Below are 27953 nucleotides of genomic sequence, written 5' to 3' on the forward strand. Positions count from 1 at the left end.
CAGGACCCTACATCCAGGCCTGGGGACCCCTGGCAGGTCTCCATAAGCAGCTCCTTCCTCCACTGCCAGCTGGGTTGGAGTTCAGTCCTGTGAACATTCCACCTGTAAAATGGGTCCAGCCCTTGCATGAAGCCCATGGTTTGTCTGGAAGACCATAGTGACAATGCACTGGGGAGAAGTGTTCTCTGCTTTTCAGAAGGAGAAAGCTGTGCTGCATTCGGCCTCCGGGGCCGGGTGGACCCCCTTGTCCAGGCCTGAGGGCTGCCTTCGCACACTGGGGCTGGATTCAGCCCCGAGACTGTGCTGCTCCCACCCCGGCTGACCCCTCCTTCCAGGAGATAAGGAGGGATCGTGGGGAAGGGGACAGCCAGGGGTGGGGGGAGGTGGCCAGGCAGGGGCTGGGCGGAAGAAGGTACCTTCTCTGGTGGAAGTGGCAGCTCTTCCTTCTCGGTGCCAGACCCCGGCTCTCAGCTGCTCCTTGGCTGCGGGGGCTTCCAGGCTGGAGGTGGGTCTTCATTGGAGTGTCTGTGGGACGCCAGCGGGCTGTGTGGGATGCCACCCTTGTCAGGAGCAAAGGGACCTGCTGTAAGGGGGTGAGCTCAGGGTAGCACAGACCACCAAAGAGACTCCACCGCAGTGCCCCTAGGGAGTCCCTGTGCCCGGGAGTCTGTCGCTCTGCCCTTCCCACCCATCCCTGCCCACTCTCTGCTGCCACTGTGGGCTCGGCCTTTCACACCCTTGCCTGCTGCCTGAGGGCACTGCCAGGTTCCCACTGTCCCCAGGGAGAGGAAGGCATGTGGGAAGTGACCGAGGGCCACGGACTAGGAAGCCTGGGTGCTGACCGGCTGCCTCCCTCAGGCCAGCTGTGCCTCTCCCAGGGAGCCCAGGCAGGGGAGAAATGAGTAGGCAAAGGGCCCTGATTTGGACCCTGGTCCTGGCACCCAGGGCAGGTACCTGCATGTCTGCCTGCACTCCACGAGGGCCTTGGTGCTGGAGCTTTTTCTCTGACCTTCCTGTGGGAGCAACGCTTTGTCCCACCCATGGCAGGGCCTCCACCCAGGAGAACGGCATTTCCACGGGCATCTCCCAGGAGGTTTTAGTGCTTTCAGGACTTTGTCACTTCCCGGGACAGTGTACTCTTGCTGAACCGGAAGAGGGGGCATGGTGGCCAAAAGCCCCCGCAAGCTCTGTGTGACCCACACTCCATGCCAAGTCTGGGCGGCAGCCCTGCTCCATGACGTTAAGTGCTGAGGCCCCCGACGGAGCAGTGCCATGGGGGGTTTAAAGAGTGAAGCAAGAGGCCCAGGGAGCACAGGAGCATTTGCAGAGTCAGAGCTGGAGGGTGGCAGAGGGGATAGATGCCCAGAGCCCCTTGAAGTCCAGGGCAACCTCCAGGGCCCCATCCTGCGCCTGGCCCCACCCAGCCCTGACGCCTGGGCTGCTGGCTGTTTGGCCCCAGGATGCCATCTGCCCTTTCTAGCTGGTGGCTTCACTGGATGTGGAAGAGGTTTCTTACTCATTCCCAGTCCCCGTGCCAGCAGCGCCTGGCACTTAGTGGGTATTCCACAAACATCTGGTGTCGTGACCTGAATATCGGTGTCCCTGCAAAATTCCTGCGTTCAGATGGACTCCCCAATGTGATGGTGTGAAGAGGTGGGGCCTCGTAGGCAGTGAGGGGGCCAGGAAGGCTCTGCCCTGGGGAATGGGATTACTGCCCCAGAAAAGGTCGGAGGGAGCGGTTCCCCTTCTGCCCTGTGAAGCTGCCCGGGAGGAGGCAGAGGGCTGGTCTGCTGTGCCTGGATCTTGGACTTCCCAGCCTCTGGAGCTGTAAGACATACATCCAGGGTTTGTAAATTACCCGGACTAAGGCATCTTGTAGGAGCAGCAGTAGTGAACAAGCGAACACAGTTGTGGGGCAGGCTGCCCTCGCAGGGAAAGAGATGGAGGCCGGAGGTGTGGCGAAGCCTCGGCGTCCCTCGCGCATGGGCCCTGCCCAGGCCTGAACCTGGGCCTTCTGGTTGCAAAGCTGGGGCCACGTTCCTGCAGGTGGCTGAATCTGGGCCTCCCCAGGCCAACATTCTTCAGCTGGCTGTCTTCCCAATGCAGCGGGAAGCCGGGCTGCAAAGTGTGTTCCTTCCAGGCAGGATGGCAGCATTTCCGACAGGGCGTCTGTGGTCAGAGGCCTCCTCCGTCCGAGGCGCTGTGAGTGAAAAGCTTTCATTTCCTGACTCTAATGAGCAGACCCTGGCAGGCACGTTCTCAGTTAAGGCCAAGCCGGGAAAATAATAGCCTTCAACATCAGCGGTGAGAGCCAGCCCAGCAACAGAAAGACAAGAGGCTTTCTGTGACTGCCCAGAACCAGGACGCTGGGGCGGTTTCCCTGAGGACACCCCGAGCCGGGCAGCCCGCAGGCGTCTGTGGCTGTGCTTCAGATGAACACAGAGGGCTGAAGGGCCGTGGGTTTAGGCAGCAGCCCGGAAGGCCTGGGTTTGGATCCCAGCCCTGATGGTGGACAGGTGCGACCCCGGGGGCCTGCGTAACTCTCAGAGGCTGCAGTCCTCAGACTCGGAGCTGGGGGAGGCTCAGTGGACACCCTCACATGGCAAAGCTCAGCGCACCCTGGGACCCTGGCCTGGCCGGGGAGCCATCTGTTGGGAACATAAGCCCGCACCTGGGAAGGTGACCAGTGATGCTTCAGGCAAGGCCTTGCCCTGGTCCTAGAAGCTTCTGCCACCAAGTCAAGGGCCTCCTGGGCTGGGGAAACCGAGGCGTCAGGTAGCCACTTTCCTCTAGTCCTCCCGGAAGCCCCAGTGGCCCCAGCTTGGTTTCCCAGGGGCTACTCACGAGGAGGCTGGAGCGATTGCACTCCAGAGTCCGGGGCTGTGAACTCTCAGAGCTGCGGATGCCTCAGGAGGGCAGGTGCCTCCTGCATGACCCGCGCCCAGTCACGTTCCCCCTGTGCCACCTGAGAGTGGAACCCACCGTTCCCTCCTGGCAGGGCCGAGGCGCTGAGCCAGGTATGTGCGGGTGGGGCCGTGTTGCTAGGAAGGAGAGACCCTGCTGAGCCCCTGAGCCTCCCCCTCTCCCGTCATGTTCCCTCTGCTTTTATCTCCCACACCCACCCCGGCCCCTCCCCATGCCTGGCCTTTCTGTCAGGGGTCCAGCCTCCTGATGGCCGGCCGCTACTGCCGTGTCCCCGGCCACTGCTCCTCTCTAGGCCTTGGATCTGTAGTGACACTGCACCTTAGACCCAGCACCCTGGGCTGCCTCCTCACCACGCCCTCTCTTCCCCAGGGCACCCATGAGCATTGGATTCGGCCCAGGCCTTCCCCCGATTCTCTACCCCTCACCCCAGGATCCTGCAGGGCTCTTGACCCCACTGAGGCCTCAGCCAAACCCCCAAATTCTGCCTCGAATTCTCCACCTCCCCCAGACTGGCCAGACGTAGCTCTAGGGGTCGGGGAGGTGGGCTGTGCAAGGAGGCAGAGGGCCAGAGCTTCCCTTGCCTGGAGAGAAAGCAGTGCCCAAGGCCGTGAGAGGCCTGGAATGACCAGACCTCTAGGGCCCCAGCACTTCCCGTGGGAGACCTGGAGGGGAGGGTGTGGACGCTCCGAGCCTCAGGACTGATCACGAGTCCAGGCAGGGAAGCCCAGTGAGTTAGAGCTTTGCTTCTCTGCGTTCTGTGTAGACACGGTATCCTGAGCTGGGCCCGTGCGGTGATGCCAGTGGCCTTGGGGACTTGAGGACTTCTGGGATGGCTTACCCAGGAGTGATGGGCCAGGGCGAACTCCATGCATGGACTGGGGAGGGGGAGCCACACTGGGGGCCTCAGAGGCAGAGGAGGGTGGCATAGGGGCCTCAGAGGCTGATGGCCAGGCCCTGCCAGCTTCAGGCTTGGGCAGCTTCGAAGGCAGCACAGGCTGCTGGCTGGGCCCTGGGCACAGGGTGTGATCTGGCTGCCACCCCCCGACCCCGGCGTTCTGTGAGCAGGTTCTGTTCCGCTTCCGGTGGAGAGAGGTCAGCAGCAGTGACACACTGGGCCCCGGGGTTGCTGGAAGCCAGCCTGGCGATGTACCCCGGCCACCAACTACTGGTTCATTTGAGCTGGCCAGGTGCCTGCTGTGGGCCAGGCCCTGAGCACCATGTGGCATGTCTGGGCTGGGTTTCCAGGCACACAGCTTCTGCTAAAACTCCCTGCCTGGCACCTGGGCCTTCCCTGAGCACCCCTACCCCCAACCTCTTCTGCTGCCTTGCCCAGCTATCCTGCACCCACCCCATATGGCCTCCAACAAGCCTGTTCATGTCCCTGAAAATGTCATGTCCAAAGGCCAGCTGAGCACCACCTCCTCCAGGAAGCCTCCCGGATCACTCCTCTGAGTGCAGTGTGAGACATCCTCTTGCCTGTCTGCAGTCTCCGTTCCCCTGGCAGCTCTGATGTCCCAGCGAGAGTCTGGGCTCTGGGGCGTGGGGCCAGCCTTGCCTGGGGACTACATCCCCAGCGGGTGCTGTGTCAGCCCTCGAGGGCTCAGGTGTCCCTGGGCCTTGCACAGCTGGGTGGGAAAGAGCCTGGCAACAGAGAACCACAGACAGCGCGGTCACACACACGCACACATGCTCTGCTGGCCCGCAGCAGAGTCTTACCGGGACAGACAAGGCCTCGGGCTCTCGGGGGCGGCTCTGGGAGTCTGATGCCTCCCTCAGAGCCGGGAGACAGGGCCATTCTATCCTGGGCTCACCCGGGGACTGGTGTGTACAAGAGAAGGGGGCTCCCCCCTGTTTCTGCCTGGCCCCAGCCAGGGACAGCTGCAGTCAGGAATGGCAGCTGGGCTCACGGAAACAGCGGTGGTTTCGATTTTCCTTCCTTTGGCTTGGGTGAGGAGTGGAGGGACAGGGTAATGGGTTTACCATGAGGCTGACGTTGGAACGGTTTGGGGAGGCCCTGCCAGGCCCTGTGTGCTCTGAGGCCGGGTGGGGGCCCCTCTGCTTCTGATACAAGCTCTGTGGTGGCAACAGTGAGAGAAGGGGTGGGAGGAACGTTGGGGAGGCCATTCTGCTCTGTCACCACAGGGAGGCAGCTTAGACTGTGTGAGACCCCAGGCCACAAATGGACCTCCTGCTCTGGGCTGGGCTCTGGAGGTCAAGAGTTGGAAACCGCCGGGCAGGTCCACATGCCACTCACGGAGGTAGGGTGGCATGGGAGGGCTTTGGGGCTTAGGAGCCTTGAGCCCTTGAAGGCAGATTAAAGAGAAGCTTGAGAGTGGCCTCCTTCTAGCAACTTCCTGGCCATGCTGTCTGTAGTGGGGGTCAGCAGGTGCACACTGACCACTGCCCTGTCCTTGCAGCCCTGTGCCCCTTGCTGCTCTAGGTGGCTCCTTTCCCCAACTCCAAGCCTGGTCCCAGCCCCTCCCAGGCCACCGATCTCCACCCTCCCCCTGCATTAGCTGGGATAGTCTCCACCTGTGTATGGACCAGCACTTTTGCGGGGGACACGCCCTTACCTTCCGGTGTCCATGGCCCACCCCATCATCCCATCCAGACCCCAGATCAGGTCCCCTTACCAATGCATGTGCCCAGGGCAGAAGTGGGATGAGAGGACCAAGAATCTCACACTTGCTTTTAAATGTCATGGCCGGAAGTGATTCCTGTGCCCTCCGCTCATGTGGCCACGCCCACCATCTCCTGCCTTCTGTGGGAGAGGGAAGAGTGAGCTGCAGGTGTCCGTGAGGGCAGAGCCCAGGGTCTGGTGCCCCCCAGTCACTCGTTCAGGGTCCACCTGCCCACCTGGGAGCACCCCTGGCCTGGCACACAGGGCACACGCAGGCCGTTGTGGGCGGTGGTGATTGCCACTCCACCTGGGTGCCTGCTGGGCCTGTGAACCCTTTCCCTGCAATGTGGCCACCTCAGTCAGGACTATGGACTGTGGCTCCTGGTAGCTTCTCTGAGTGTCACTCCTTCCTCTCATACCCTCAACCCGCCCGCCACCAGCCAAGGGCCTATCTCCTTCCCCCTGTTTCATGCCAGGTGCTGGGTCTGTGATGCCATCCCCAGGAGCCTGGCCAGGTGGGAGATTGCCCGCTGAGGAGGTAGACTGGGCTGGGCACTGGGCTGCCTGGGGCCTTGGCCCCCTTGGGCCCCACTGGCGGCCCCCTCTCCCCATGCCTGAGCCCCTAGGAACCTGGGTGGAGGCAGCCCGCACTGTGCCCACAGCCTCTCTTACTCCCATACCCAACCCAGCTTTGCCCAACACTAGCTCTGTGTTCAGAGGCCGGGGCAGCATGGACAGCCCGGCATCGTCTCCCTCTCAGGGAGGTAGAGGCACGTGTCCAGGCGCCTGAGCTGCAAGGCCGGAGGGGGGCGTTTGTGGAGCGGGTGTCAGAGGTGAGCACTGAGGGACAGACACACACAACAGTGGGGGTGTTGGCTGAACCCCGTCCACTTTCAGGCTCTAGTTTTGCCTGAAGTTCTAGAGTCAGGGCCCAGCCCCAAGGGGGAGCAGTGACATTTGGGGGTGGCATTGGCCCTCACCCTGGCCTGGGTCCTGGCAGGAGACCAGTGGCCGCCCAGTTTGGAGAGAGAGGAGAAGCTGGAGCCAGCCACTGGGGGCTGGGAGAGCCTTCTGCTGACACACACACATTCCCAGGCACAGACGCCGGCTGCATTTCCACATCGGGAAAGCATTTCCCAAACAGCTTCCAGACCCCACAGGCTCCGGCCGGGATGTGTTCGGTGGCGGCACTGAGTGGGGGAGGGGTGTTGCGGGTGCAGCCTGGGCCTCGGAGGCGCTCTGCCCCGGTGTGCTGCTGCCCCCCACAGCCACGCCCGGAATCCTGCCTAGCCTAGCAGGAGGGATGGCCCGGAGCCCTCCGCACCCCAGAGCTTCAGCTGGGGCTCATGTATACTCCAGCCCTCCCGGGCTGTGGGGACCTGGACGGACATCTCAGTCGGGTGGGGCAGTGCCACCGTACCCCAGAGCCACGTCCTGCCCGTGGTGGGCACACACATCGTTGTTGAACGAAAAGCTAAATGAATGAGCCAATGGAGGGGTGTGGTAGAGGAGGGTGGGCAGGGGTGGGGGGTCCAACCTAGGGTGGGCCGGCCAGCCGGGCAGGCCTTGCAGAGGTGACCGCTGAGTTAGTGTCTTTGCAGGGTGCATCGGAGTTCATGGTCTGTTGGGCAGGAGGAAGTGTGGGTGTCTAGACTACCACGAAGGTTCGTTCGGGGAGGCCAAGGCCACCAGAGGACGACCAGAGCCAGGGTGTGAAGCTGGAGCTGCCTAGAAACACTTTGCCCAGGCCCCAGGGATGCCCCCTTGGGGAGGTGCAGCACTGAACCCTGCCCGACAGTCTGCCCGGTGCCTGCCATGACCTGGGGAGGGTAATGAGCAGGAGAGACCATGTGCCCAACCACAGGGGCGCCTGTGGGTGCCCGCCAGAGCCACTCCCTTGGAGGAACCCGAAGGAGGTGGCCCAGTGAGGACAGGATTTGGGGGAGAGTCGGACGTGGGCCTCCTGGGCTGCGCTTCTCTTCCCTGCGTGGCCCTGGGGAAGCCATTTCTCCTCTGGAAACTGGCTTAGCAAAACCACAGGAGAATGTCCCAGGAGCCGTGGGCAGAGGGCAGGACCCAGAGCCGCCAGGGGGGCAACCACACTGGGGTTCCACCTGGGCAGAATGAGGGTTTAATCATGGGCCTGCATGTGAGGGCAGAGGGGAGGTGGGCAGGTGGGCGCGGTGCAGCAGAGGAGGGGAAGGGGAGCGGAAGTGGGGGACTCCAAGCTATGGGGTAGGAGGAGCCTGTGTGGGGCCAGGGTAGGCTGTGTGGGGGTCCAGGGGGCTGGGTGAGCGGAGAGGGCAGCCTCCCTGCTGCCTGTCAGATGAGGGTGTCTGATGCGAGCAACCCTGAGGGTGAGATGGGGATGTGATCCCAGGAGGCTCCCATAGCTCCTGGGGGCTTCGGGGCAGAAAAGATAATTTCCTTTGCCTGAATTTGTTGGCAAGAAGCTTCCCGAAGGCCTCGCTGCACTGTGACAGCTGCTCCCTGGAGGCTTGCTCTGCTCTGTTGGCCGCCCTTCCCTGCCTGGACCCCGCGGCCACCGTGGTGGTGACACACCTGGTCCCGGTTCTCCTTCCCAAGTCACATGTCTCATTGCTTCAGGGCCCCTGAGCTGGTCTCATTCCAGCCTCTGCCCATGCACAGATGAGGAAACTGAGGCCAGAGAGGCCCTGGGATGTGGCCATGCCATACAGCCCTTCCGTGCGCCAGGAGCTGCCTCTGTGGTCCCAGTCCTGCGCTGGGTACTGGGCACACGGGCTGTGGTAGCCCAGCCCTCACCCTGGATGGACGTGGGATTTGGAGTCCAGATGAATGGAAGGGGTGATGGTAGCCCCAAGGGGAATGGGTGGGCCGGAGCGGTGGCCCCCAGACGGCTCTGGTGGGGTGCTGAGGTGGGGGTATGGAGGTGATGGCTATCAAGGGAGAGGGCCAAGGCTCAGGTCCATGGCTGGCTTCCAGGATGCCTCTGGACTATGGCTGTGTCCACCATGGCTTAGGAGGTGGACAGGTCCCAGGATGTCCCCTGCCCTCTGAGAATCAGCTCTGGACACTGTCTCTCCCATGGGTCTCTGCATGGCCTTGGGGTGTCTGCAGGAGCAAGGGGCCGGGAAGGGGCATGGTCAGGCCTCCAGACTCGGCCTCCCAATCCCACGTTTGTTGACTTTTATGGACCCTCAGTCAAGTGCTTTTCCCATAGGAGTGAGGTACTATTGTTACAGATGGGGAAACGGAGGCACAGAGCGTTTCCATGGCTCACCTGGGGCCTCAGTTCTTAGTAGTAGAGCTGGGGCTATTCAACAGAAACAGAATGTAAACCACACATGTAAGCCACACACACTGTCTCACAGTTTCTCAGGGCCACGCTGGAAAAGCAAAAGTAAATAGGTGAAATTGATGTTAATACTATATTTTGTTTAACGTAATAGGTGCAAATATGATCCTTTTCAGCATGCAGTCCATCTAAAAATGGCTCATCAGGTAGTTCTCTTCTACTCATTCTTACTAAGAACATACTAACTGAGATGGTGACGTGTGACGCTAGCACGCATGTCCATTGGGACAAGCCACAGTGCACGGCTCAGTGGTCTTTGGGGCTTGTGGGCTCCGGCTGGCCCTAGACTCTGGGCGTCTGCCCTTCCCTGCTCAGGGCCTCACGCAGTGGCTCCTGGGCTCCTTCCTCCTCCTCGAGATAGCGCGAGGCAGGAGCCCTTTCCCAGGTGGGCAAGACTTGGGGGACAGCGTGGGATCCTGAGGGTGCGGCTGGTGCTTCCCGCTTCCTGTGGATTTCTTCCTCCTCCCATGACCCCGGAGTCTGGAGGGTGTCAGAGTGGGGCCTGCATGAGCTGGGATACAGCCTTCGAGGGCCTCTTGAGGGACCTTCCCCAGATGGGGTGCTGATGGAGGACCCCAGCCCCGTCGCCTGTTGGTGAGGGTGACTGGAGTCAGAGGTGCAGGGATTCTGTTGCCCAGGCTCCTGCTGAGTACTGGGCCCTGTCCTGCAGCAGGCGGAGAGGCACAGAGACCAGGGAGAGCTTGCAGGGTGGCCGGTTGTGCACCTCCCGGAGGATGGATGCTGCCTCTGCGGCCCATGCCCTTGCAGGCCTGGCCTCTGATGTCTTCCCCTGTACCCCTCTCAAGCCTGGCCCCCACCTCCATGGAAACTGCTGGACTGAGGCCCTGTTGGACTGTGGCTGTGGAGGGCGGGACCCTCGAGCTTCCGTTGGCACTTGCTGGTGAGCCGTTGGCAATGGGATGCACATTACGGTCATAAATGATGTCGCCCTGCGTGGAAGGCACCTTCAAACCGACCCGTCAGCCTGTCTATCCGTGAGATTGATGGAGGCTGCTCATAGCCAGGGCTCAGAGGCTGACGGGAGGGGCTCCCTAGGAGGCCCCGCAGACAGGCAGGGCCCAGGCAGGCCCGTTTCTGCAGAGTGTTGGGGGCCGAGGGGGCGGGCTGTCCTCTGGATGGCGGACAGGACGGGGCAAGGTGAGACAGGCTGGGACTGGGTGGGGCCTCTTCTTTCCCACGTGCTCAAGGGTGGCCCCTCAGCCCTTGCTCCCAGGTGCCTTGGATCAGCAGAGACTGCTCTCTGCCACGTCTTAGCACTGGGCAAGCTTCTGAGGGGTGGGTCTCGGCTGGCAGGCAGGCCCCTGGCTGTAGTGGGGAGTGGAGAGAAGGTGGAGGCTGGAGGCTCTGCTGGGATGGGCTGTCTGCTTCCCTGAGTTGCCCGGGCTGGAGTCCTGCTCAATTGAATTTGACCTGAGGACAGCATCCTGGTCTGTCTGGGCCTCAATTTCCTCACCTCTAAAATGGGGACAGTAGCCCTCCCCTGCAGGGAATGGTGAGGATGGTGCTGTGTCTCCAGAACCCGGGGCCTGGCATGGCAGCTGCAGCTGAGGTTGGCAGTCCTTCCCCGCAGCTCTACCCGCGGCTCTGCTCCTGACCCGGGCTTGCCCAGATACAGGGCCTGCTGGCCCAGGGAGCATGAACCCTCCTTCCTGACAGCTGGAAGATGTCCCCAAGCTTTCTGTCTCTGCAGTGGCCCCAGTCACGTGGCTTTGTGCCCACTGCTCACCTATTGTCCTGTGAGAGGAGACACAGGCTGTCTCTGGGGACAGGCTGAGCTCCAGGGACGCTTCTCCTGCCTTTCGGAGGGAGATTTTTGGGCCTTCCTGGAAAGGCTGGGAACAGTGTGGGCGGGCGCACAGTCCTTTTGTGGACCCTCACCGCCAGTGCTGGAGGTGGTGCTGGGCTGGACCCAGGCAGGGATCACTGCTGAGGGTCATTGAGCACCCCAGCTTGCTGGTCAAATCTCTTCCATCTCCATGGAGGCTAGCAGTGGGAGCCCAGTGACCCCCCAAGGATAGGTGCAAGAAGGGGCTCAGAGAGGATGGGGGGCTCGGGGAACTCTGGTCCAAGCCGGAATCACAGCCCTGGCTCTCCTGCAGAGATTAAGTGCTGGACGAGGCTCTAATATGTGGTTCCTTCTGTTGCCGACCCTAGGAGGACTGCCTCCCCCAGGCTACGCCCTCGAGGAGCATGGGGATCCAGGGCTCTGGGGTGGGAAGCACCTCCATGGCCTTTGCAGCCTGACACCTGGCCACTGCTGGCTACCCTGCGGGCAAGTTCTCCCTGCTCTCTGTCCATCACCACCTGCTGCAGGGATGCCAGGGTCCCTCCAAGTACGGGCCCTGGGCCAGGGGAGGGCAGGACAGAGCAGGCACTGGAGGTGGGGACTGGGGACTGGGGCTGTCTCAGCCCCCGTGTTTCCACATTGGTGCTGCAGTTTCAGGCCCGTTCCCCATCTTCCCCACCCTTGTCAGAGTTCAGCCCCACCAGCCGCCTCTGCAGGCCCCACCCCCACAACGCCTGGCCAGGACAGCTCCCTTTGCTGCTTTGGCTTCTTTTCTGTGTTGGCTCCAAGAACACACATGTTTGTGCATGTGTGTGCCTGTGCGTATGTCCGTGCGTGTCTGTGTACCTCCTGTGTGCATGTTTGCACACATGAGTCTGTGTGCCTGTGTCTGTGGGTCGCATGTGGATGCCTGGGTTTGTGCCTAGGTCCCCATCTGTATCCGGGTCCGGGAGCGCGCACTCTGGAATGCGCGGGGCGGGCGGGCCGGCGCGGCCCCCTGGGGGAGGCTGGGCGGGGCTGGGGGCGGGGCTGGGGGCGGGGCCAGGCGGCCCCCTCGGGCGTCCGCGGACTTGGCGTTTACCTGCGGGGGCGGAGGGAAAGCTGAGAACTTAAAGGCGAGGGGCGGGGCGCGCCGGGCCCAGAGCGGCTCCCGGGCGGCGCCGAGCGGAGCGGAGCAGAGCGGATCCCAGGGCTCGGCTTGCGCACCCGCCCGGAACCCAGAACCACCCCGAGCCGCCTGCCCCGTCGCCCGGCCGCCGGCTTAGGGCGCAGCGCGGCTGGTCCTCGTGCCCTCCCGCCCGCTGGCCTACCCGGCCATGGTGACGTCCCGGGACCGCAGGCTGGCCGCGCTGTGGTGCCTTGGGCTCCTGGGGGGCCTGGCGCGCGTCGCGGGCACGCACTACCGCTACCTCTGGAGGGGCTGCTACCCGTGCCACCTGGGCCAGGCCGGCTACCCCGTGAGCGCCGGTGACCAGAGGCCAGGTGGGCGCCGGGCGAGCCTGGGCAGGGGCGGGCGGGGCCAGGGCGCCTTCTCCCGGGCGTGCTCCCTTTGTTTCCTCTTTTTAAAGTTTGCGCCAGGGCGCTGCCAGCTAGGCTGGAGGGAGCAGGGCGGGGCAGTGCCCTGCTTCTGGGACAGGGCCCGTGGGCGCTGAGAAGTCGGACACCCCCGTCCCCTCTCAGGGCTGTCGGCAGAGACTGCTAACGGCCGGGTCCCTTGACCGGAGGAAAGAAAAACATCCCCTGTGTTTGTCTGTGGGAGCAGGGTCCCCCGCTCCCCATGGCACTGGCGTTTTGGCAGGTCAAGTGAAAAGGCAGGCTGGAGAGAAAGGCCCTTTGGGACCCCCGGAGCTGAGTCCCCAGGGTCCCCAGAGCTCAGCCCCTTTGGGGTCCTGTCTGTGAATGTGGCAGGTGCCGTTCTTCCTGGAGCCCCACAGGCATGGGCAACTGAGGACCCTGGTGACCTGGGAAGCAGGTTACAGCGCTGCCCTCTTTCCATCATGCCTTTCTCTGCAGCTGGGATCTGGGGCCCGCACTGGGCCTGCCTGCCTCCACGTGGTTGCTTTGAACTCCCCGGGATCCACAGAGCTTGGAGCTGGGCACCCTCGGGAATTGGAGGAGGGCTTGTGGGGTGTGCAGCTCCCAGTGAGTCATCAGCTGCATTATCTGGGGTAGGCAGTGGCTGGTGGGGGCCCTGAAATGCCTCCTCAGAGACATCACCCCTCCTCAGCTGTTTCCAGTGCTGGTCCGAGCCTCTGCTTCCGTCCTGCCTGAAGGACTAAGCACCACGCCCTCAGTGTGGCAAAGGCTTCCTTCATCCCTGTCTTGGTCACTTGGCCTGGGGGGGTCCAGGCTCTATCTTCGCTGGGTAGGCAGCCTTCCGGCTGGGTGGCTCAGCCAAGGCCAGGTCCACCCACAGTGGCACAAAATGCCTTGCGACTGAGTAGCATCCAAGGCCTCTGGCTGGGTGTTGCTGGGCTCTCCAGAGCTGGGAGCCCCTGTCCTGGTCCAGGCATGCTCCAGCTTTGCGGGGGGAGAAGGAGAAGGGCCCGTAGGTAATGGTGTGTGCTCCCTAGGGGTGAGGACCCCGTGGCATGTGTGGGGGACAAAGCAGGGCTTGGAACTTGATAACCGCCCTGAGCGGAGCTTTCTGGCAGGGGCCCAGAGCCCTCTAAGTTTCCTGTAAGTCCCGGCGGGCTTCAGAAGGGATGTGTCTTGGGTGGTTTCTGCAGAGGCAGCTGGTTCGAGGCAGCCCAGCCATGCCTGTCCACTTGCCTTTGTAGTCCTGGGCTGGGAGCTGTGGGACGTGGGTGATGGTCGCTGGGGGCCCCGTGGGCTCCCTGAGGCTCCTCCACTCCCCAGCCTGGTAGACGCTACAGGTCCACTCCCCAGCCTGGTAGACGCTACAGGTCGCACCAGTCTCCCGGTGAACCAGCCTGTGTTGGCACAGCCGTGTCACCGTGTGCCAGTGTGCTGACGGTTCTGTTGTGAGGCTGCCAAAGTCCATAGTCTCGTATCTAGCCGAGGGCAGCAGCAGGATCCTGGCCCAGCTGTTCCTTAAAATAGCTGCTCTCTGAGCCCACTTGTCTCCCACCAGATGGCTCCCCCCAGGTTCATGTCGCAGCTGTCTGGGGCCTGTCTGGCCTGCCACCTTCCCCGTGTGGGGCTTGACCTGGGACTGGGCAGGGACAGTGGATTTGCCTCCAGGCTGGGCCGTTGTCACTGGAATGAGCAGGTTTTGTTGCCTGACTCGTAGGGGCCTCCAAGCTCCTTTCGGCCTTTGCTGGGGCCCTGCCCACCTCAGGCTCAGGCCCTCATACTGGCCTCTGAGTCTCGGGGGCCAGTGCTTCCTGGGGTCCCTGGTCCCACTGCGGGGCTCAGTGGGCAGCACGGTCTGTGTGTAGGTGGCACGGGCTGGTCCTGGAGCACAGGTCTGCAGAGGAGGGAACCCAGGGAGCCAGCTTCTGCAGGGCAAGCAACTCCCGTGAACCTGGCTGTGCGACCAGCCCCACAGAGGGCACAGGAGCCAGGGGGCTGGGCTGCCAGAGCTGGCACTGGGAGCCCCAATTTCCAGCCCAGATGGTCTGAGTCTCTGTGACTCCTGAGACGACAGTGAAGTGCTCTGCAGTTGTGTCCCGTGGGTGCGGTAACAAATAACCATACACTCAGTGCTTAGGACAGCATGGATTTATTACCTGACAGTCCTGCGAGGCCCAGTCCAAAGTGGGCTAAAATCAAGGTGTGGGCAGGGCTGTGCTCCTTCTGGAGGCTCTAGGGGGAGTCTGTCTCTTGCCCCTTTCAACCTGTAGAGGCCGCCCGCATTCCTGGTCTTGTGGCCCCTCCTCCATCCTCAAAGCCTACAGCACACACCTGCCAATCCCTGCCTCCCTCTGACCTCTGCTTCCATGCTCACATCTCCTCCTCCCCACCCTCTGACCCTCCTGCCTCCCTCTTATAAGGACCTTGTGATCACGTTGGGCCCACCTGGATATGCCAGGATAACCTCCCATCCCAGATCCTCAACTCAGTCCCATCTGTAAAGGTAGGTCCCTCTGCCAGATGAGGGTCTGGGGATGAGGATGTGGACATCTCTGGGGGATGTTCGTTATTCAGCTGACCACATTGTCCTGAAAGGCCACTGTACCTATGGCTCTTCAGGTCACAGCCACAGCCAGGGTCACCGGCTCAGCACCTGCGGGGTCCTTGCAGCCATCTGAGAACAGCTCAGCCCTGCCATCACGTGGGGTGCCTTGGGAGTGGGGCGGAAAGGGTTTGGGTGACGTGTTCCTGCCTTACTTTCTGAGCAAAAATCATTTCTATTAAGGCGATTTGCTCAGTTCAAAGGGGCCGAGATCTCAGAGTGGAGGGGACCCCGGCAGGAGGTTGTCTGGCCAAGTGCCTGTCCCTGTAGGCCTCTGTCGTCCAAGTGGGAGGCCCCAAATCCTTCACCCTTGAGCTGGCTCGCTGTGTCCAGAAGCTGATCCTGGCTGACAGCAAACAGCAGGCACCGGAAGCCTGGGTGTGCTTCAGCGCCCCCACCCCCCAACCCTGTCTCCATCACCACAGCCCCCTGCCACTACGAGACGGTGCGGCTAGGGTGAGAAGGGCTTGGCCTAGCCGACCTGGGCCTGTGCATTTTCAGAAGGAGCGTGGAATTTCTGGAGGGACTAGTGGCTGAGAGAGGTGGGGCCGAGCCCTGCGGGGATGCTGGAGTCCCACTGTTCCTGTCCACATAGCAGGAGGACACTTACATCATTACTTTTCCCCCTCTCGGGGGTCTTGGATGAAGGGATCTGAGCTCAGGGGGAAAGGGCCTCCTTCCTGAGCCCTTCAGGTGGGTGCCACCCACCCTGCCCTGCCCATTGGGCATGAGTCTGCCCCCCAGCTGACTCTCATTGGAGGGCACCAGGTCCCTCTGTCCCTCGAGCTTCTTTGGGGCACTGTTGGGGGCCTGTTAACCCTTTGCTTTCAAGCTTCTTCCTGGAAACCATCCTGGCCTTTGTGAAGGTTGCACTGATGACTTCATGGTGCAGGTGGAGAGGGTTCCTGGTCTCATTTGCAGCCCCCTCTGGGAGGCAGCCTCAGGGCTTAGGGACCCTGGGGGTCTCCCCAGAGTGGGTGTAGCTTGTGCAGGGAGTGGATGGCTCTGGAGGTCCCAGGCAGAGACCCCGGCCTCCTGGGGCTGTTGGTGTCATCTCTGGGTTGCAGGCACATCCTCAGAGCGTGGATGGGCAGCAGGGTTTCCATAAGTGGTGGGCACAGCCTGGTGGGTGGGTGTCATCCGTGGACTCAGGCTTGGGGACAGCTCTGAAGAGCTTCTCGGTGTGTGCTGGCGCTGGCCGCTTGCAGCTAGCTGTCAACAGTGCTCCGATGCCGGAGTTTTAGGATTTAGTCCCGAAGGCGGGCGTTTTCACGGGGACCGTGGGTGGGAACTGGTGGTGGGAAGGCTTGGTGGTCACAGCTGATCATGGACCTGGTGATTGTTAAGCAGAATTAGAGAGCCTCGGCTCTGTGTAGCCCCTGGAAGTGAGGGATCAGGCTCGCCATGTTTCCCATGCGGTCGAGGACTTGTCGTTTGAAATCATAACATTTTCTCTCAGCGAGGCCATGCCCAGAGGGAGTCTGCCGGTGGCATTTTGAACTGAATGTTGCCTTCCCTCTCGAGGCAAGGACAGCGGGCAGGTCCTCCATTGTCACCCTGGCCAGAGGGCCCCAGACGCTCGGCTCAGAGCTTCCGGAAGAGCACGTGTTTGTCTTTCTCCCCATGGTGACTCCTTGGCGGCTCTCAGAGGCCCCTCCCTCTCTTCAGATCTGTGAACCCGGCTGCGGGGTGGGTGAGGTTGTTGGATAAAAGGTGTCACCTGGGCTGGGCGTGGTGGCTCACACCTGTAATCCCCACACTTTGGGAAGCCAAGGCTGGCGGATCACCTGAGGTCAGGAGTTTGAGACCAGCCTGGCCAGCATGGTGAAACCCTGTCTCTATTAAAAATACAAAAATTAGCCGGGCGTGGTAGCGGGTGCCTGTAATCCCAGCTACTCAGGAGGCTGAGGCAGGGGAATCGCTTGAACCCAGGAGGCGGAGGTTGCAGTGACCCAAGATCACACCACTGCACTCCAGCCTGGGCGACAGAGCAAGACTCTGTCTAAAAAAAAAAAAAAAAAAAAAGCGTCACCTGGCCTGAGTAGCAGGCGTGGACTGCGGTGCCTGGGGTGATGCCCATGTCTGCCCTGACCTGGGTACTGGGCTCTTGCCCTCCTCTCCTGGCACCTCCTGTAGTTGGTCCATGCTGTGTATATGGCCCGCGCGGTCTCTCCCTCATGTTAGCCTTGGCCTCTCTGGCCGGGGCACTACTGGCACTTCCAAAGCTTCCACCGTGCCCAGAGGCCCCGGACCCCTAGGAGAGTCCTCCTGGAGTGCTTCTGGAAGTCTCTCCAGTGGGGGTCACGGTGTGTTCTCTGGGCAGTGCTGAGGCTGCACAGCTCCATCTGTGCCCGCCACTGGCTTCTTCTCCTCTGAGAGCCGCTGTGTGCTGGGCGCTCTGGCCAGCTGGCAGGGCTTCTGACCCAGGTTAGCCCAGGGGCTGCACACACAGGTGTCCAGGAAGCCTGTGGCCTCCTGCCTGTCTGCTCTGTTCTGTTTGCCTCGATCGCTGCCTGGATTCCCCTGAGGCCCAGCTTGGCGACGTGGGCCTGGAGGGTGAGATGAGAGGCTGGGCAGCCCAAAGCCATCTCCACATCTGTGCTTTCCTGCTGCGTTTCTGCCGAGGGTGGTGATGGGCCTGGGTGCAGCCCCCTGGGTCTCCAGCCCTGGCAGGGTATCGGGGGAGGATGCCTGGAGCACCACCGGCTCTCAGCTCGTGGTGCATTCTGGGGGTCCTACTGCACCTTTGGGCTTCCAGCCAGCACTTTCCCTATGGCCTGTGCCACGGGGCTGGGGATAGAAGCAGGTGGGCCCAGGTGTCCTGTGGTAGGAGGCTTCCTCTCAAAAGTGGACTTGCCCTTGGATCCCTCCCTGTTCTCTTCAGCCATGCTTATTCAGGGGGCTTTGTAAGCAGCTGGGAGGACAAGGGTCCTGCGAGGTGTCTGTGGCCTTGGGTGGCTGCTCTGCTCCCCTTGGCCAGTCCCCAGGCTGTGGAAGTCCAGGCAGTGCAGATGCATGGAGAGTCCTCAGGACCAGACTGCCCTCGACCCCTTCCTGCTCTCCTATTCCCCTCTCCCGACTTTGAGTGGGGCCTCAGCTAAGTCTGGAACCTGAGGACACGTGGTTCTAAACTGAGCTGGCCCTTGGGCAGGGAGGGTCTGACGGGGTCTGGGCTGCTCTGGGATGGTGGGTGGCACTTCACAGGGGAGGGCACTGGCACAGCGGGGCCTCCTGCCCTGGGATGTGGTGGAGCTGCCCTTCTGGGTCCTTGCATGGGGAGCCTGTGGGTGTGGGGGGCCCAGGCTGACCCCAGCTGCATTGGTTTCCCAGGGCTGCTGGAATAAACACTGCAAACAGGGTGGCTGCAAACAATAGAAGTTTCTTTTTTGACTATCTGGAGGCCAGGATTCTGAACCCAAGGTGTCCACGGGGTCACGCTCCCTGTGAACCTGTAGAGAGGACCTTCCTGGCCTCTTCCTTCTGGCCGTCCTTAGTCTGTGGCCTCGTCACCACAGTCTCTGCCTGGTCTTCACATGGCCCTCTCTGAGTGTCTCTTGTCGGGACACGGGCATTGGATTTAGGGCCCACCCTCATCTGGAACAATCTCATCTGGAGCCAGGACAGCTGCAAAGACCGTGTTTCCAGACAAGGCCTCACTGGGAGCCTCCAGATGGCCATGAACTGTGGGGACACTCTTCAAGCCAGCACGTCCTCTCCTTCCCTCCCATTGCTCAGACTTCCCCCCACAGCCTGGGCATGGCCATCTCAAAAGCTGTCAGTTTCTTTTTTGGGGGCTTGTGGGTCCTGGTGAAGTGGTTGACACTGACCAGGAAGCACTTTGTGGATTTGGACTTAAGAAAACCGCGTGTGCTCCAGGTTCAGTCTTGAAAGGCGCTAGGGGCCCAGCCTGTCCCTGGAGCCCTCTGCTGCTCCCCACCTTCCGGCCGGCCCTCGAGGCGGTGGCTCTTCCTTCCTGAGCAGGTGTCCAAGGTGGGAGCGCAGACCCTGCCTCCTCTGCTCCGGCTCCAGCAGGTGTGGATGAGGGGCTCAGGGATGGTGCCCTCGAGGCACAGGGGGGTCCTGGGTCTGGGTCCCCGGCACCTGGGGGGCTGTGTCGGCAAGGCAGGAAGGCGCGGGTGCCCAGCTGCTGACCCTTCCCCATTCCTGCCCAGATGTGGACGAATGCCGAACCCACAACGGTGGCTGCCAGCAGCGCTGCGTGAACACCCTGGGCTCCTACCTCTGTGAGTGCAAGCCCGGCTTCCGGCTCCACACTGACAGCAGGACCTGCCTGGGTGAGTGTCGCCTGGAGACCCTGCCTGGGCTCCTGGCTTCGGCCATCCCTGCCTTCTGGGGTGTGCCCGGGCCTGGCCTGAGAGGGTGGCTGTGGACATGGAGAAGCAGAGGCCGCTCTGGCGGTGGCTCCTTCCTGTGGAGCGTGGCTCTATGGAATCCTGGCCGCACCTTGCCCCAGGCTCAGGCCAGGAAAGGGACCGAGTGCCAAGTTGCCGGGTCCCCATAACCCTAGCTGCAAACCCTCTGCAGCCACAGTAAGCCTCGCTGTGATGCTGAGGCCTCTCTTGGTGGACTGGGGAGTGAGCCCGTGGGTGGAGATCCTATTAAAGATTCTCTGCAACAGAAGCTGCCGTGGTTGATCAGCAGGGACCTGGACTGGTTGTGATGTCCCTTAGATTTGATTTGAGGGAGGCCTGGGTTGCTCACTAGGTGGTGGGGGAGGCTGGCCGAGGAGGCCTGGTCCAGGGCAGGGGCTGCATGAGGCCACCCGTCACCTGCAGAGCCGGGCTTTGTGGGCCCAGGTGATCCCTGCCCATCCTTGGGGAGCCTGGAGGGTGTGGGCTGTGGCAGGTGGGGTAGGGGTGACCGAGAAGTGGGACCCTGGCCCTCAGCTTCCTCTGCGGGGTCTCTTGGATGTGGGAATGGGCTGGAGGAGGTGTCAGGGACAGGAACTGTGGCCGCAGGGAGGGAAGGTAAGAGGGAAGGAGGGGAGGTGCCAGGCCCCGAGGAACCGGCACAGGGCTGAGCAGGGGACTGGAGCCCAGGAATCTGGGGTGAAGAGTAAGTACACAGTCAGCCACCCTCTCGTGCCCCCGCTCCTGGCTGGCTCTGGACACAGGCGCCCCAAGCAAGGACAGGACTGACCCTTTCGCTGGCCTCTGTCTGGAAGGCATGGGGGGTCGTTCTCTGGGTGACTGGGGTCAGGACGCCCCTTCTTTCTGCCTTGGAGGCCCGGAGCAGGGCCCAGGCCGGCTCCGAGGAGCCTCCCTCCTGGTCCTGCCTGCGATGTGGCAGGGCGGCCTGCCAGCCCCGGGGGCCCCCCCGCACACACTCACATGTCCCGGCCGCCGTGGGGATCCAGGCAGCGGCTCTGCAAAGTTTCCCTGGGTCTGAAAGTAGAAACAGATGCAGGAATGTTGTGATGTACTTCAGGACAACGGAGATGGGGTGCGGCCCCCACCCGCCGCCCTGCGGGGACTTCTGGGAGCCTGGGGCACTTTAGCCTTGCACCCCCCAGTTCCCTCAGGCCCCCTGGAAGAGGCAGCTCTTGGGGCACATGTCCTTTTCTGGACCCTCCTCTCAGGCAGGGTCTTCCTTGTAGAAGGCCAGTCCAGGTGTCAGCCGGTGGGGCCTCTCCTGGCCTCTAATCGCCCCTCCTGGCCTCTACTCCCCTCTCCTGGCCTCTAATCCCCTCTCCTGGCCTCTAATCCCCTCTCCTGGCCTCTAGTCCCCTCTCCTGGCCTCTAATCCCCTCTCCTGGCCTCTAGTCCCCTCTCCTGGCCTCTAATCCCCTCTCCTGGCCTCTAGTCCCCTCTCCTGGCCTCTAATCCCCTCTCCTGGCCTCTAGTCCCCTCTCCTGGCCTCTAGTCCCCTCTCCTGGCCTCTAGTCCCCTCTCCTGGCCTCTAATCCCCTCTCCTGGCCTCTAATCCCCTCTCTTGGCCTCTAGTCCCCTCTCCTGGCCTCCTACTGTGAGTGGGGGCCTTGGAACACTCACTCTCCTAGGCTTTGTTTTCACCATCTATGTGATGGTGACCTTCCCTGAAACCCTCAAAAGGGACAGGGACCACCCCACCCACCACATCCCACTGCCCACCCGCCCGTCACTCACTCGGCTGGAGCCTCCTCCTGTAGCCGGGCCTTCTGGGATTTGCCTCCTAGGAGGCTGTCCTGGGGATGTCTGCACACTTGGGGCCCCAGAAGTCTTAATTTGTGGTACTCGCCCATTTTAAAGGTTTTCTCCGGCAGATGCCAGGGCCCCTGGGCAGGGCCTGCACGGCCTGGCAGGAGGCTCCTGGGACCTCGGGGCCCGTCTGGCCGTCACCTCCCAGGGTGCCCCCTGTGTGAGTGGTGGGCTCCCGGTGCCTCCACAGCCTTCTGCAGGGCTGGTACCGGGCTCCTGGCCTCCTCGCTCCATGGAGGGCCCAGGTGAGACTCGCCTGCATGCCAGCCTGTCACCTAAGTGTGTTCACCTACTTGGGTCTGCTGGACGCAGAGTGGTCACCTTGGAGTGCACCTGCTCTTTCATTGGACTGCGACTCCCAGCAAGGCCTTTACACCGAAGCTTCAGGAAGTACAGCCCCGGAGCTGTGATGCATCTCTTTCGCTACGGAAGATGCTGGATGTTTCACCCCCTGGGAACAAGTGGTGACCCTCGCTTTGACAGCAAGAGTGACTTGGGTCCCACTAGCCTTTGGCTGAGTTGAGTTGGAGAAATGCCTTCCTCTCCCTAAAGTCCCTGGTGGTGGCCTGGGCACCCCTGGCCTGGGGACACGTGAAGACTAGCCCCATTCCTAGGCCACCCTGCCGGGGCACCATCCAGAACCCCTTCCTGGCACTATCTGGGGCATGTTGTCCCCCCTCGTCCCTTGCCCATGGTGGCCTCTGTGTGAGAGGGATGCCACAAAGGCTTTGCCTCTGTGGGTGGGGGATACCAGATGGCGAGTTCCTGGGAGCTGACACCTGCAGGGGTGGGGCTGGTTCCTCAGTCTCCCAGGAGTTTCCAGGATTGGCATGGGTTTGTCAGCCTGGGCCCACCGGGAGCTGCTCTCTGTGGGGGCCTGAGAAGCTTCTAGAGTGGGGCTGGAGTCCTCTGGGGGCCACTTCCCAGGCAGAGCCAGGCATGTTTGTTTGAGGGCTGCCTCACCATCTCAAGCCCCTTCTTGTTGCTGAGGACCCGGCCAGGGTGTGGGCCTGAGACGCCGGCCTGGGATGGGGAGGGTGTTGCGGCATCTCAGCTCCTGGCCAAGGGCTGCCCTGAGGGGGGTCTCCTGCGGCAGCTCAGCCTGGGCCTGTCAGAGGACACTGCCCACCCAGTCTGTGCCAGGCTGCCTGGACTCTGTGAGGGCTTAATGGGGGTAGGGCTGGATTTCTGGCCCCTGGGGAGTTTGGAACCCTTCACCCTCCACTGCCTCACCTTCCTGCCTCGGTGTGGGGGCATCTTCAGATTCACACTGGCACCCTCTGCCCAGGCCTCCGTCGGCAGGAGTGGCCTCTCCCATCAGCTGTGGGCGGGCTGCTCGACTGGAACCTGGAGCTGCTGCGGAGCCCCTCCCCTGGGCCTGCCAGGGTCATCCTGGCTGGGAGGGTGCTGTGACCCCTCCTGGGGCTTTGCTGGGGGACAAGGAACATGCCCCACAGGCTTGAGGCCCTGCAGTTAGACTCCCCACTAGCAGCTTGGAGTGAGGCTTGCAGAGAGGCTGGTGGAGAAGCTGCCCAAAGATCCGCCCTTCCTTCCCCAGCCTGGGGCCAGAGCTCTCAGGGTGCTGACACCTTCAGGGCCCGGAGCAATCTGGGAAGGCTCCAGAGGAGGCTGTATCTGAAGGGGGCCTTAAAACACTCCAGAGGGGCCTTGAAACACACTTGAACTTGCCTCTGAGGCAGAGAGAGGGCAGGAAAGGTACAACCTCCACACCTCCCTGCCTTCTAGATGATCTTATGGAAATCAGACACCCAAAGGGTTCCCCCCTCAAAAGTGAGAATCTACAGGAAGGACTTTGCCGTTGGCTCCCACGTTGCGAGAGTGTGGGTGTCCGTTCCCCAGCCCTGGCCGCCCAGTCCTGGTGCGCCCCATTGCCCTGGCCGCCCAGTCCTGGTGTGCCCCATTGCCCTGGCCGCCCAGTCCTGGTGTGCCCCATTGCCCTGGCCGCCCAGTCCTCATGTGCCGTATTGCCCAGGGCGTCCAGTCTCTGGGGTGGGAAGAGCAGGGCCTAGTGAGGCCCAAGGGCGGGGCCACACCTGCTTCTTATTCTCAGTCCCTGAGCCTGAGCCCGCCCTTGCCTTCCCCGGTGGTGTGGGGAGCAGTGGTCTGGCCCGAGTGTCTGCTTTTCCATGACACCCTGCAGAGTGCCAGCGTGCAACACCCAGAGAGGGAGCAGCTCCCATGTGGTCTAACACTGCACTGGAGGCCTCCGCCTCCATGTACCTGGGGTGCTCTGAGCCGGCACGATGCCCGCCCGTGCTCCTGGAGGCGGCCTGGCTGCCCTCTGGACCGTAGCCTTGGACATGGCTGTTCCCTTATGTCCCCTGGGTCGAACAGCACTCCCAGGACCTGTCTAAGGGTCACAGATGTCACTGGCTCAACCAGCAGAGGTCCCTCCAGATGAAACGCCCTGTGCAACCCCAGGGAAGAGGTGGGCCCTCTGTCCTCCCCATCTCAGCCCATGCCCATCAGGCCTTTGGGCTGAACACTGTGGGGGAGGGGACTCTGTTGTCACCCCCTGGTGGCCTGGCCACCCCCTGCCTGTGTCCCCCAGAGTTAGATGGACTCATGTGCACACGGCTGGGGAAGGACTCCCGGCCCTGCCTCCCCACCTGGCTCTGCCATGGGTGTGCTGTGTGCCCTGGGGCAGACTTCCCTCCCCGGGCCTGGGTCTCCCCATCACGGCAGTGAGAGGCTGCATAGACCCCCCACCTGGCCCCTTGGTTCCTTCTTGGAGGGGAGGCCCGGCCCAGAGGAGGCTGCTGGCAGGCAGCTCAAGTGTGTGAGCTCCGGGCTGCTCCTCAGAGCACACGTGTGCAGACCCAGGACCTGAAAAACCCAACGCGGACTGCAGTTGCAAACTGGGAGTCTGCCTCTCCAGCCTTATGGCTTCGAGAGGCTGGCCTGGGCCCAGCCAGTAGGAGACAGGGGAGGAGCAGCTGATGGGCAGCCCCCTCAGTCCAGGAGACCACCCTGGGCTTCCGCACATGGGAAGGGGGCCTCTTGTGGCCTTGCCTGAGTCTAGAGGTGCTGGCTGAGGCAGAGTGGGGTGCTTGGGTACAGGGGTGGGGGTGTGGGATGGTTGCACCCCAACCCAGAGAGGCCATCTGGGTTCTGGGTTCAGAAACCCAGCAGGAAGGTGGGGCGCTCGGGCTGGGGGCTGCCTTGCTGCAGTGGGAAGGGGAGCCGCTGCCCTGCCACGGTAAGAGTCGGGAGCAAAAGGAGGTGAAACCAGCAGAAGGGGCTGAGTCAGGGCTCGTGTGGGGGCAGGGAGGAGTGATAGGAGAGGCCTGGGCCATGCCTTCAGCTGTGGTGAAGGGCCAGGGCTGGCCGCCTTGCTCCCCTCTGACCGCCGCCCGGTGTGCTGGTGCCAGGTACTGCTTAGGGAGTCGGTTGCTGTCCTGACGATACAGACCAGGCCTGCCCTCCCAGGGCTCTGGTGACAAGGAAGCCACCTTCCTAAATGCTCTGAAGAAGCTGAACCAGTGTGATGCTCACGCAGCCGTGGGTCGGGGCCTCCCTCACGAGGGCAGGTCAGAGCTGACACTCAGCAGTGAGTAGGCACATGTGGTGGTGCAGGCGCTGCGGGCATTGGGTGCCCACAGTGCACCCTGCAGCTCCCACCCTGGAGTGCCCCTGTTGGCGCCTGCCGTCTGGCCGCCTTCATTCCACGTGTGTGGTCCAGCTGCCGCCCGCCACTCCCTAAATCACCCGGTGTCCCTGGTAGGCCAATAGGATGCTGCTAGCACTTGTCTCTAGGGACCCACCTGTCACCTTGGCCAGTGGGTCTGGACCACTGCAGCCAAGCATGGGCCCAGCTGACCACCCAGAAAGGCGGGCGCTGGGCAGGACAATCTGGCTGGCCCTGGGCGGGGGTGGGGGCCTTGCTGCAGTGTGAGCTGTGGGGTCAGCTTAGCCTGGCCCATGGAGGGGGATGGTGGGTGTTTCCTTCCCTGCTCCGTCTCTGGATGCCTGGTGGCCATGCTGAAGGGTCAGTGTCTGCCTGGTACTCTGTGTTGTTGGGGTGACATCATGGGCTCAGACCCCTTGGCGTGTGGATGAGGACAGCCACTCTCACAGGCTGTGAGTCAGTAGTGCCCTGTGCCACAAGGAGACCCCATTGAGAGGGCAGGGGATGGGGCAGGTGTACAGGGCAGGAGGGCAGGGCCGCCTGGAGGGGAGCTGGGGGATGAACACGCACCCCAGCCTGCCATCCTGGCCGTGTCCCCAGCAGAGGGCTTCCTAGAAGGCAGGGCTGCGGGTGACCACTGACCACATGTGGCAGGAGACTCAAGGCCTAGAAACCACCCCAATCTGAGGGCAGTAATTATAAGCCCCGTGAAACCAGCAGGGACCAGAACCACCCTGGAGAGCTGGCCTCGAAACCACTGGGCTGGGTTTGGAGGCTTGGGCAGAAGAGCTGGTGGGCCCACATCCAGCCCCTGCCTCAGCTCTCAGTCAGCCAACGAGCTCAGAGGCTGGGCCTGGCCACTGATGCCCCACCCTCTGTTCCATCCGCCGCCCAGGACACTGCGCCTCCAGCAGAGACCAAGCTGGATCAGGCGGAAGGAGGCCCCTTTACCTTTGCAGAGCTCCAGCCTCACACGTGCCAGAATCCTGGGTGGTGCCACCTCCTGCTGGCAGAGGTTGGCATTGCACCCTAGCCCGAGTGGACCTGCATGTGCCTGGGCTGGAGTGATGTCTCCTAGAATTGGTAAACTGGGGAGTTAGGGTGACCCAGGCAGCTCTGGCTGCCATAATGGAGAGAGTGCTCTGGGTCTCTTCCTTCAAGGACACTAATCGTATCTGGTCAGGGCCCCACCCTATTCCCTCTCAGAGACTCTATCTCCAAATACATTCACCTTGGGGATTAAGGCTCCAACATAGGATTATTTTAGGGAGGACGCATTCCATTCATTACAGAGTATCCCCCAGCAACAGTCAGTTGCATCTAATCTGGAAGTGGGCGAGGACTGAAGTTAGGTCTTGGCAGAACAAGACTCCAGAGTCAGGAAGGGACGGAAACGTTGGGCAGGATCGCCAAAGCACCCGGTGCGATGACGCACACTGACCATCAAACTCTCACTGGGTGGGGATTTTTTCCTTTGAGAAAACACCACTTCAGTATTAAAGAAGCGAAAGACACAGTAGGGCTTGCCGTCAAGCCCGCGTCTGTCCACAGGCGAGCCAGGTGAGGGCTGTGGAGCACAGACGGGGAGGGTCTTCCCCCCCGGGAGGCAAATCCCCAGTCCGTGTCTGATGGACACACTCAGCTTTGCCGGGTCTGAGCTTGGTCCGCTTTGCAGGGCTGTAGCAGGTGCCAGTCTTTGGCTGTGGCCTGGGCAGGGGTGGCTGGGCTGTGTGTTTTGCAGCCAGGTCTCAGTGTCCCAAGGGTTCTGGACACATCCCCAGCAGTGCTGGGCACGGGCCATGCAGGGGTGGCCGTTCCTGAGCTGCATGTCCCAGTGCTGGTGAAAATCTGCCTGGTTCGGCTTTCCGGGAATCTGTGGCACGGGATATATGCGATGACACTGGGCTTGGCTCCCGGCTGTGCACAGCTTGGGAGCATCTGGGGTGTTAGAACTGTGTGGAGAGCAGCAAGAGGATGGGCTCTGGGGGGATCCCTGCCTCTGACCCCCCGCCCTGGTGGGCTTCAGTGGGCGCCATGCCCGGTGGTCCCTGGGTACATCTCGGGTCTCTGCCCGTCTGGAGGGGCTGACGAGCAGCCTCTTTCCCAGCCCTGCCACAGCCTCCTGGGTCCTTGTGGTGCCTGGGTCCTGATGGCCCAGCTTCCCTGCCATGGGCTCTGTGCCCCCTGTGCCTGCCTGGCCTGCCAGGAGGGGTCTGTTTCCTATTACGTGTTCCAGACAGGGGTGTTGTTGCTGTGGTGAACACAATAAACAGGGCCCCCCGGGAAGGCGGGGCCGGCCCAGGCCTTGTTCAAAGTCCCCTGGAGCCACGGTAGTGGCTTCAGCAGAGCTGTCTCAGGTGAGGCAGGCTGGGCCTGGGGGCCAGGACAGCTCCCATCTTGTCTGGGCAGTTAAGTGGATGGGGCTCGGGGCTCGGAGGCAGACAGGCTTACCTGCGTTCTGCCCTGGGCTCCCCACAGCCTGCACGTGTCAGGGCCACGTGGGGCGGGAGACAGAGCCATCACTGCAACCCCCAACAGCCTCCCAAGGCTGGCTCTGCCCTAGGAGGGGACCCTCAGCGCCTGCTCCCCTGTGGGAGACAGGTACGGCGAGCAAGGTGGGGTTTTTAAGCCAACTTGCTCTGAGGGGCCTTCTCAGGGCCCAGAGGCAACTCCACTGCTCCAGCCGCTGCCTGCTCCGTTGACCTCTGACTGCCCTCCCCTCCGTGGTGCCGGGCTTCCCATCCACCATGCAGCAACAGTAGATGGGTTCCCCAGTCTTGGCCCCGGGCCCAGCCGACTCCCAGGGATGTTGGCAGCCCCCCAGGAGGTGCCCCAGAGGAGGCGGCATCTCAAAGAAGCCTCCCCGCTCCGAGAGTCTTGGCGCTTTGGTAATGGGGTTCGGGATTGCTTTGGGCACAGGCCTGGGCAGACGGCGTCCCCTGCCCGGGCACAGGCAACAGCACATTCTTGCGGCTTCTCTCTGAGCTTGGGGCTGACTCCCTCCCTAACCACAAGGCGACTGCCAGAGACATGACAGTAACCAAACCCCCGCCAAGGGGCTGGCTGCAGCTTCTGGCAGAGGTCTAGTGCCCACCCTGGGTGCCCAGCCTGGCCCAGCACCTTCTCCCCCCGTCCCTGGGCCAGCTCAGGGCACAGCCCCATCCATCCACTGGGTACAGGCACCCGCTGAGTCAACCTGACCCCACAGCCCATGCCCTGCAGGAATGCGCATGGAGGAATGAGAGCGTGGGCACTGCATGGGGTCAGCCGTGAGGTGTGG

The 27953-nt window shown here is 62.4% G+C and overlaps 1 protein-coding gene across 8 annotated transcripts in view; it reads left to right on the forward strand.

Annotated features, from left to right (window-relative positions):
* LOC105496673 (multiple epidermal growth factor-like domains protein 6) overlaps positions 1–27953 on the forward strand; it is a 120326-nt gene that overhangs the window by 65787 nt on the left and 26586 nt on the right. For 7 of the 8 annotated variants that reach the window (XM_011767208.3, XM_011767209.3, XM_011767213.3 and 4 more), the window contains exon 5: positions 19000–19122. In XM_011767208.3, the coding sequence (XP_011765510.2) occupies positions 19000–19122 (123 nt within the window). Of the gene's footprint in view, positions 1–11829; positions 12172–18999; positions 19123–27953 lie in introns of those variants that run through there. The other variant, XM_011767216.3, reaches the window with a different exon arrangement.

Source organism: Macaca nemestrina, chromosome 1 (assembly GCF_043159975.1).
Source record: "Macaca nemestrina isolate mMacNem1 chromosome 1, mMacNem.hap1, whole genome shotgun sequence".
NCBI lineage: Eukaryota > Metazoa > Chordata > Mammalia > Primates > Cercopithecidae > Macaca > Macaca nemestrina.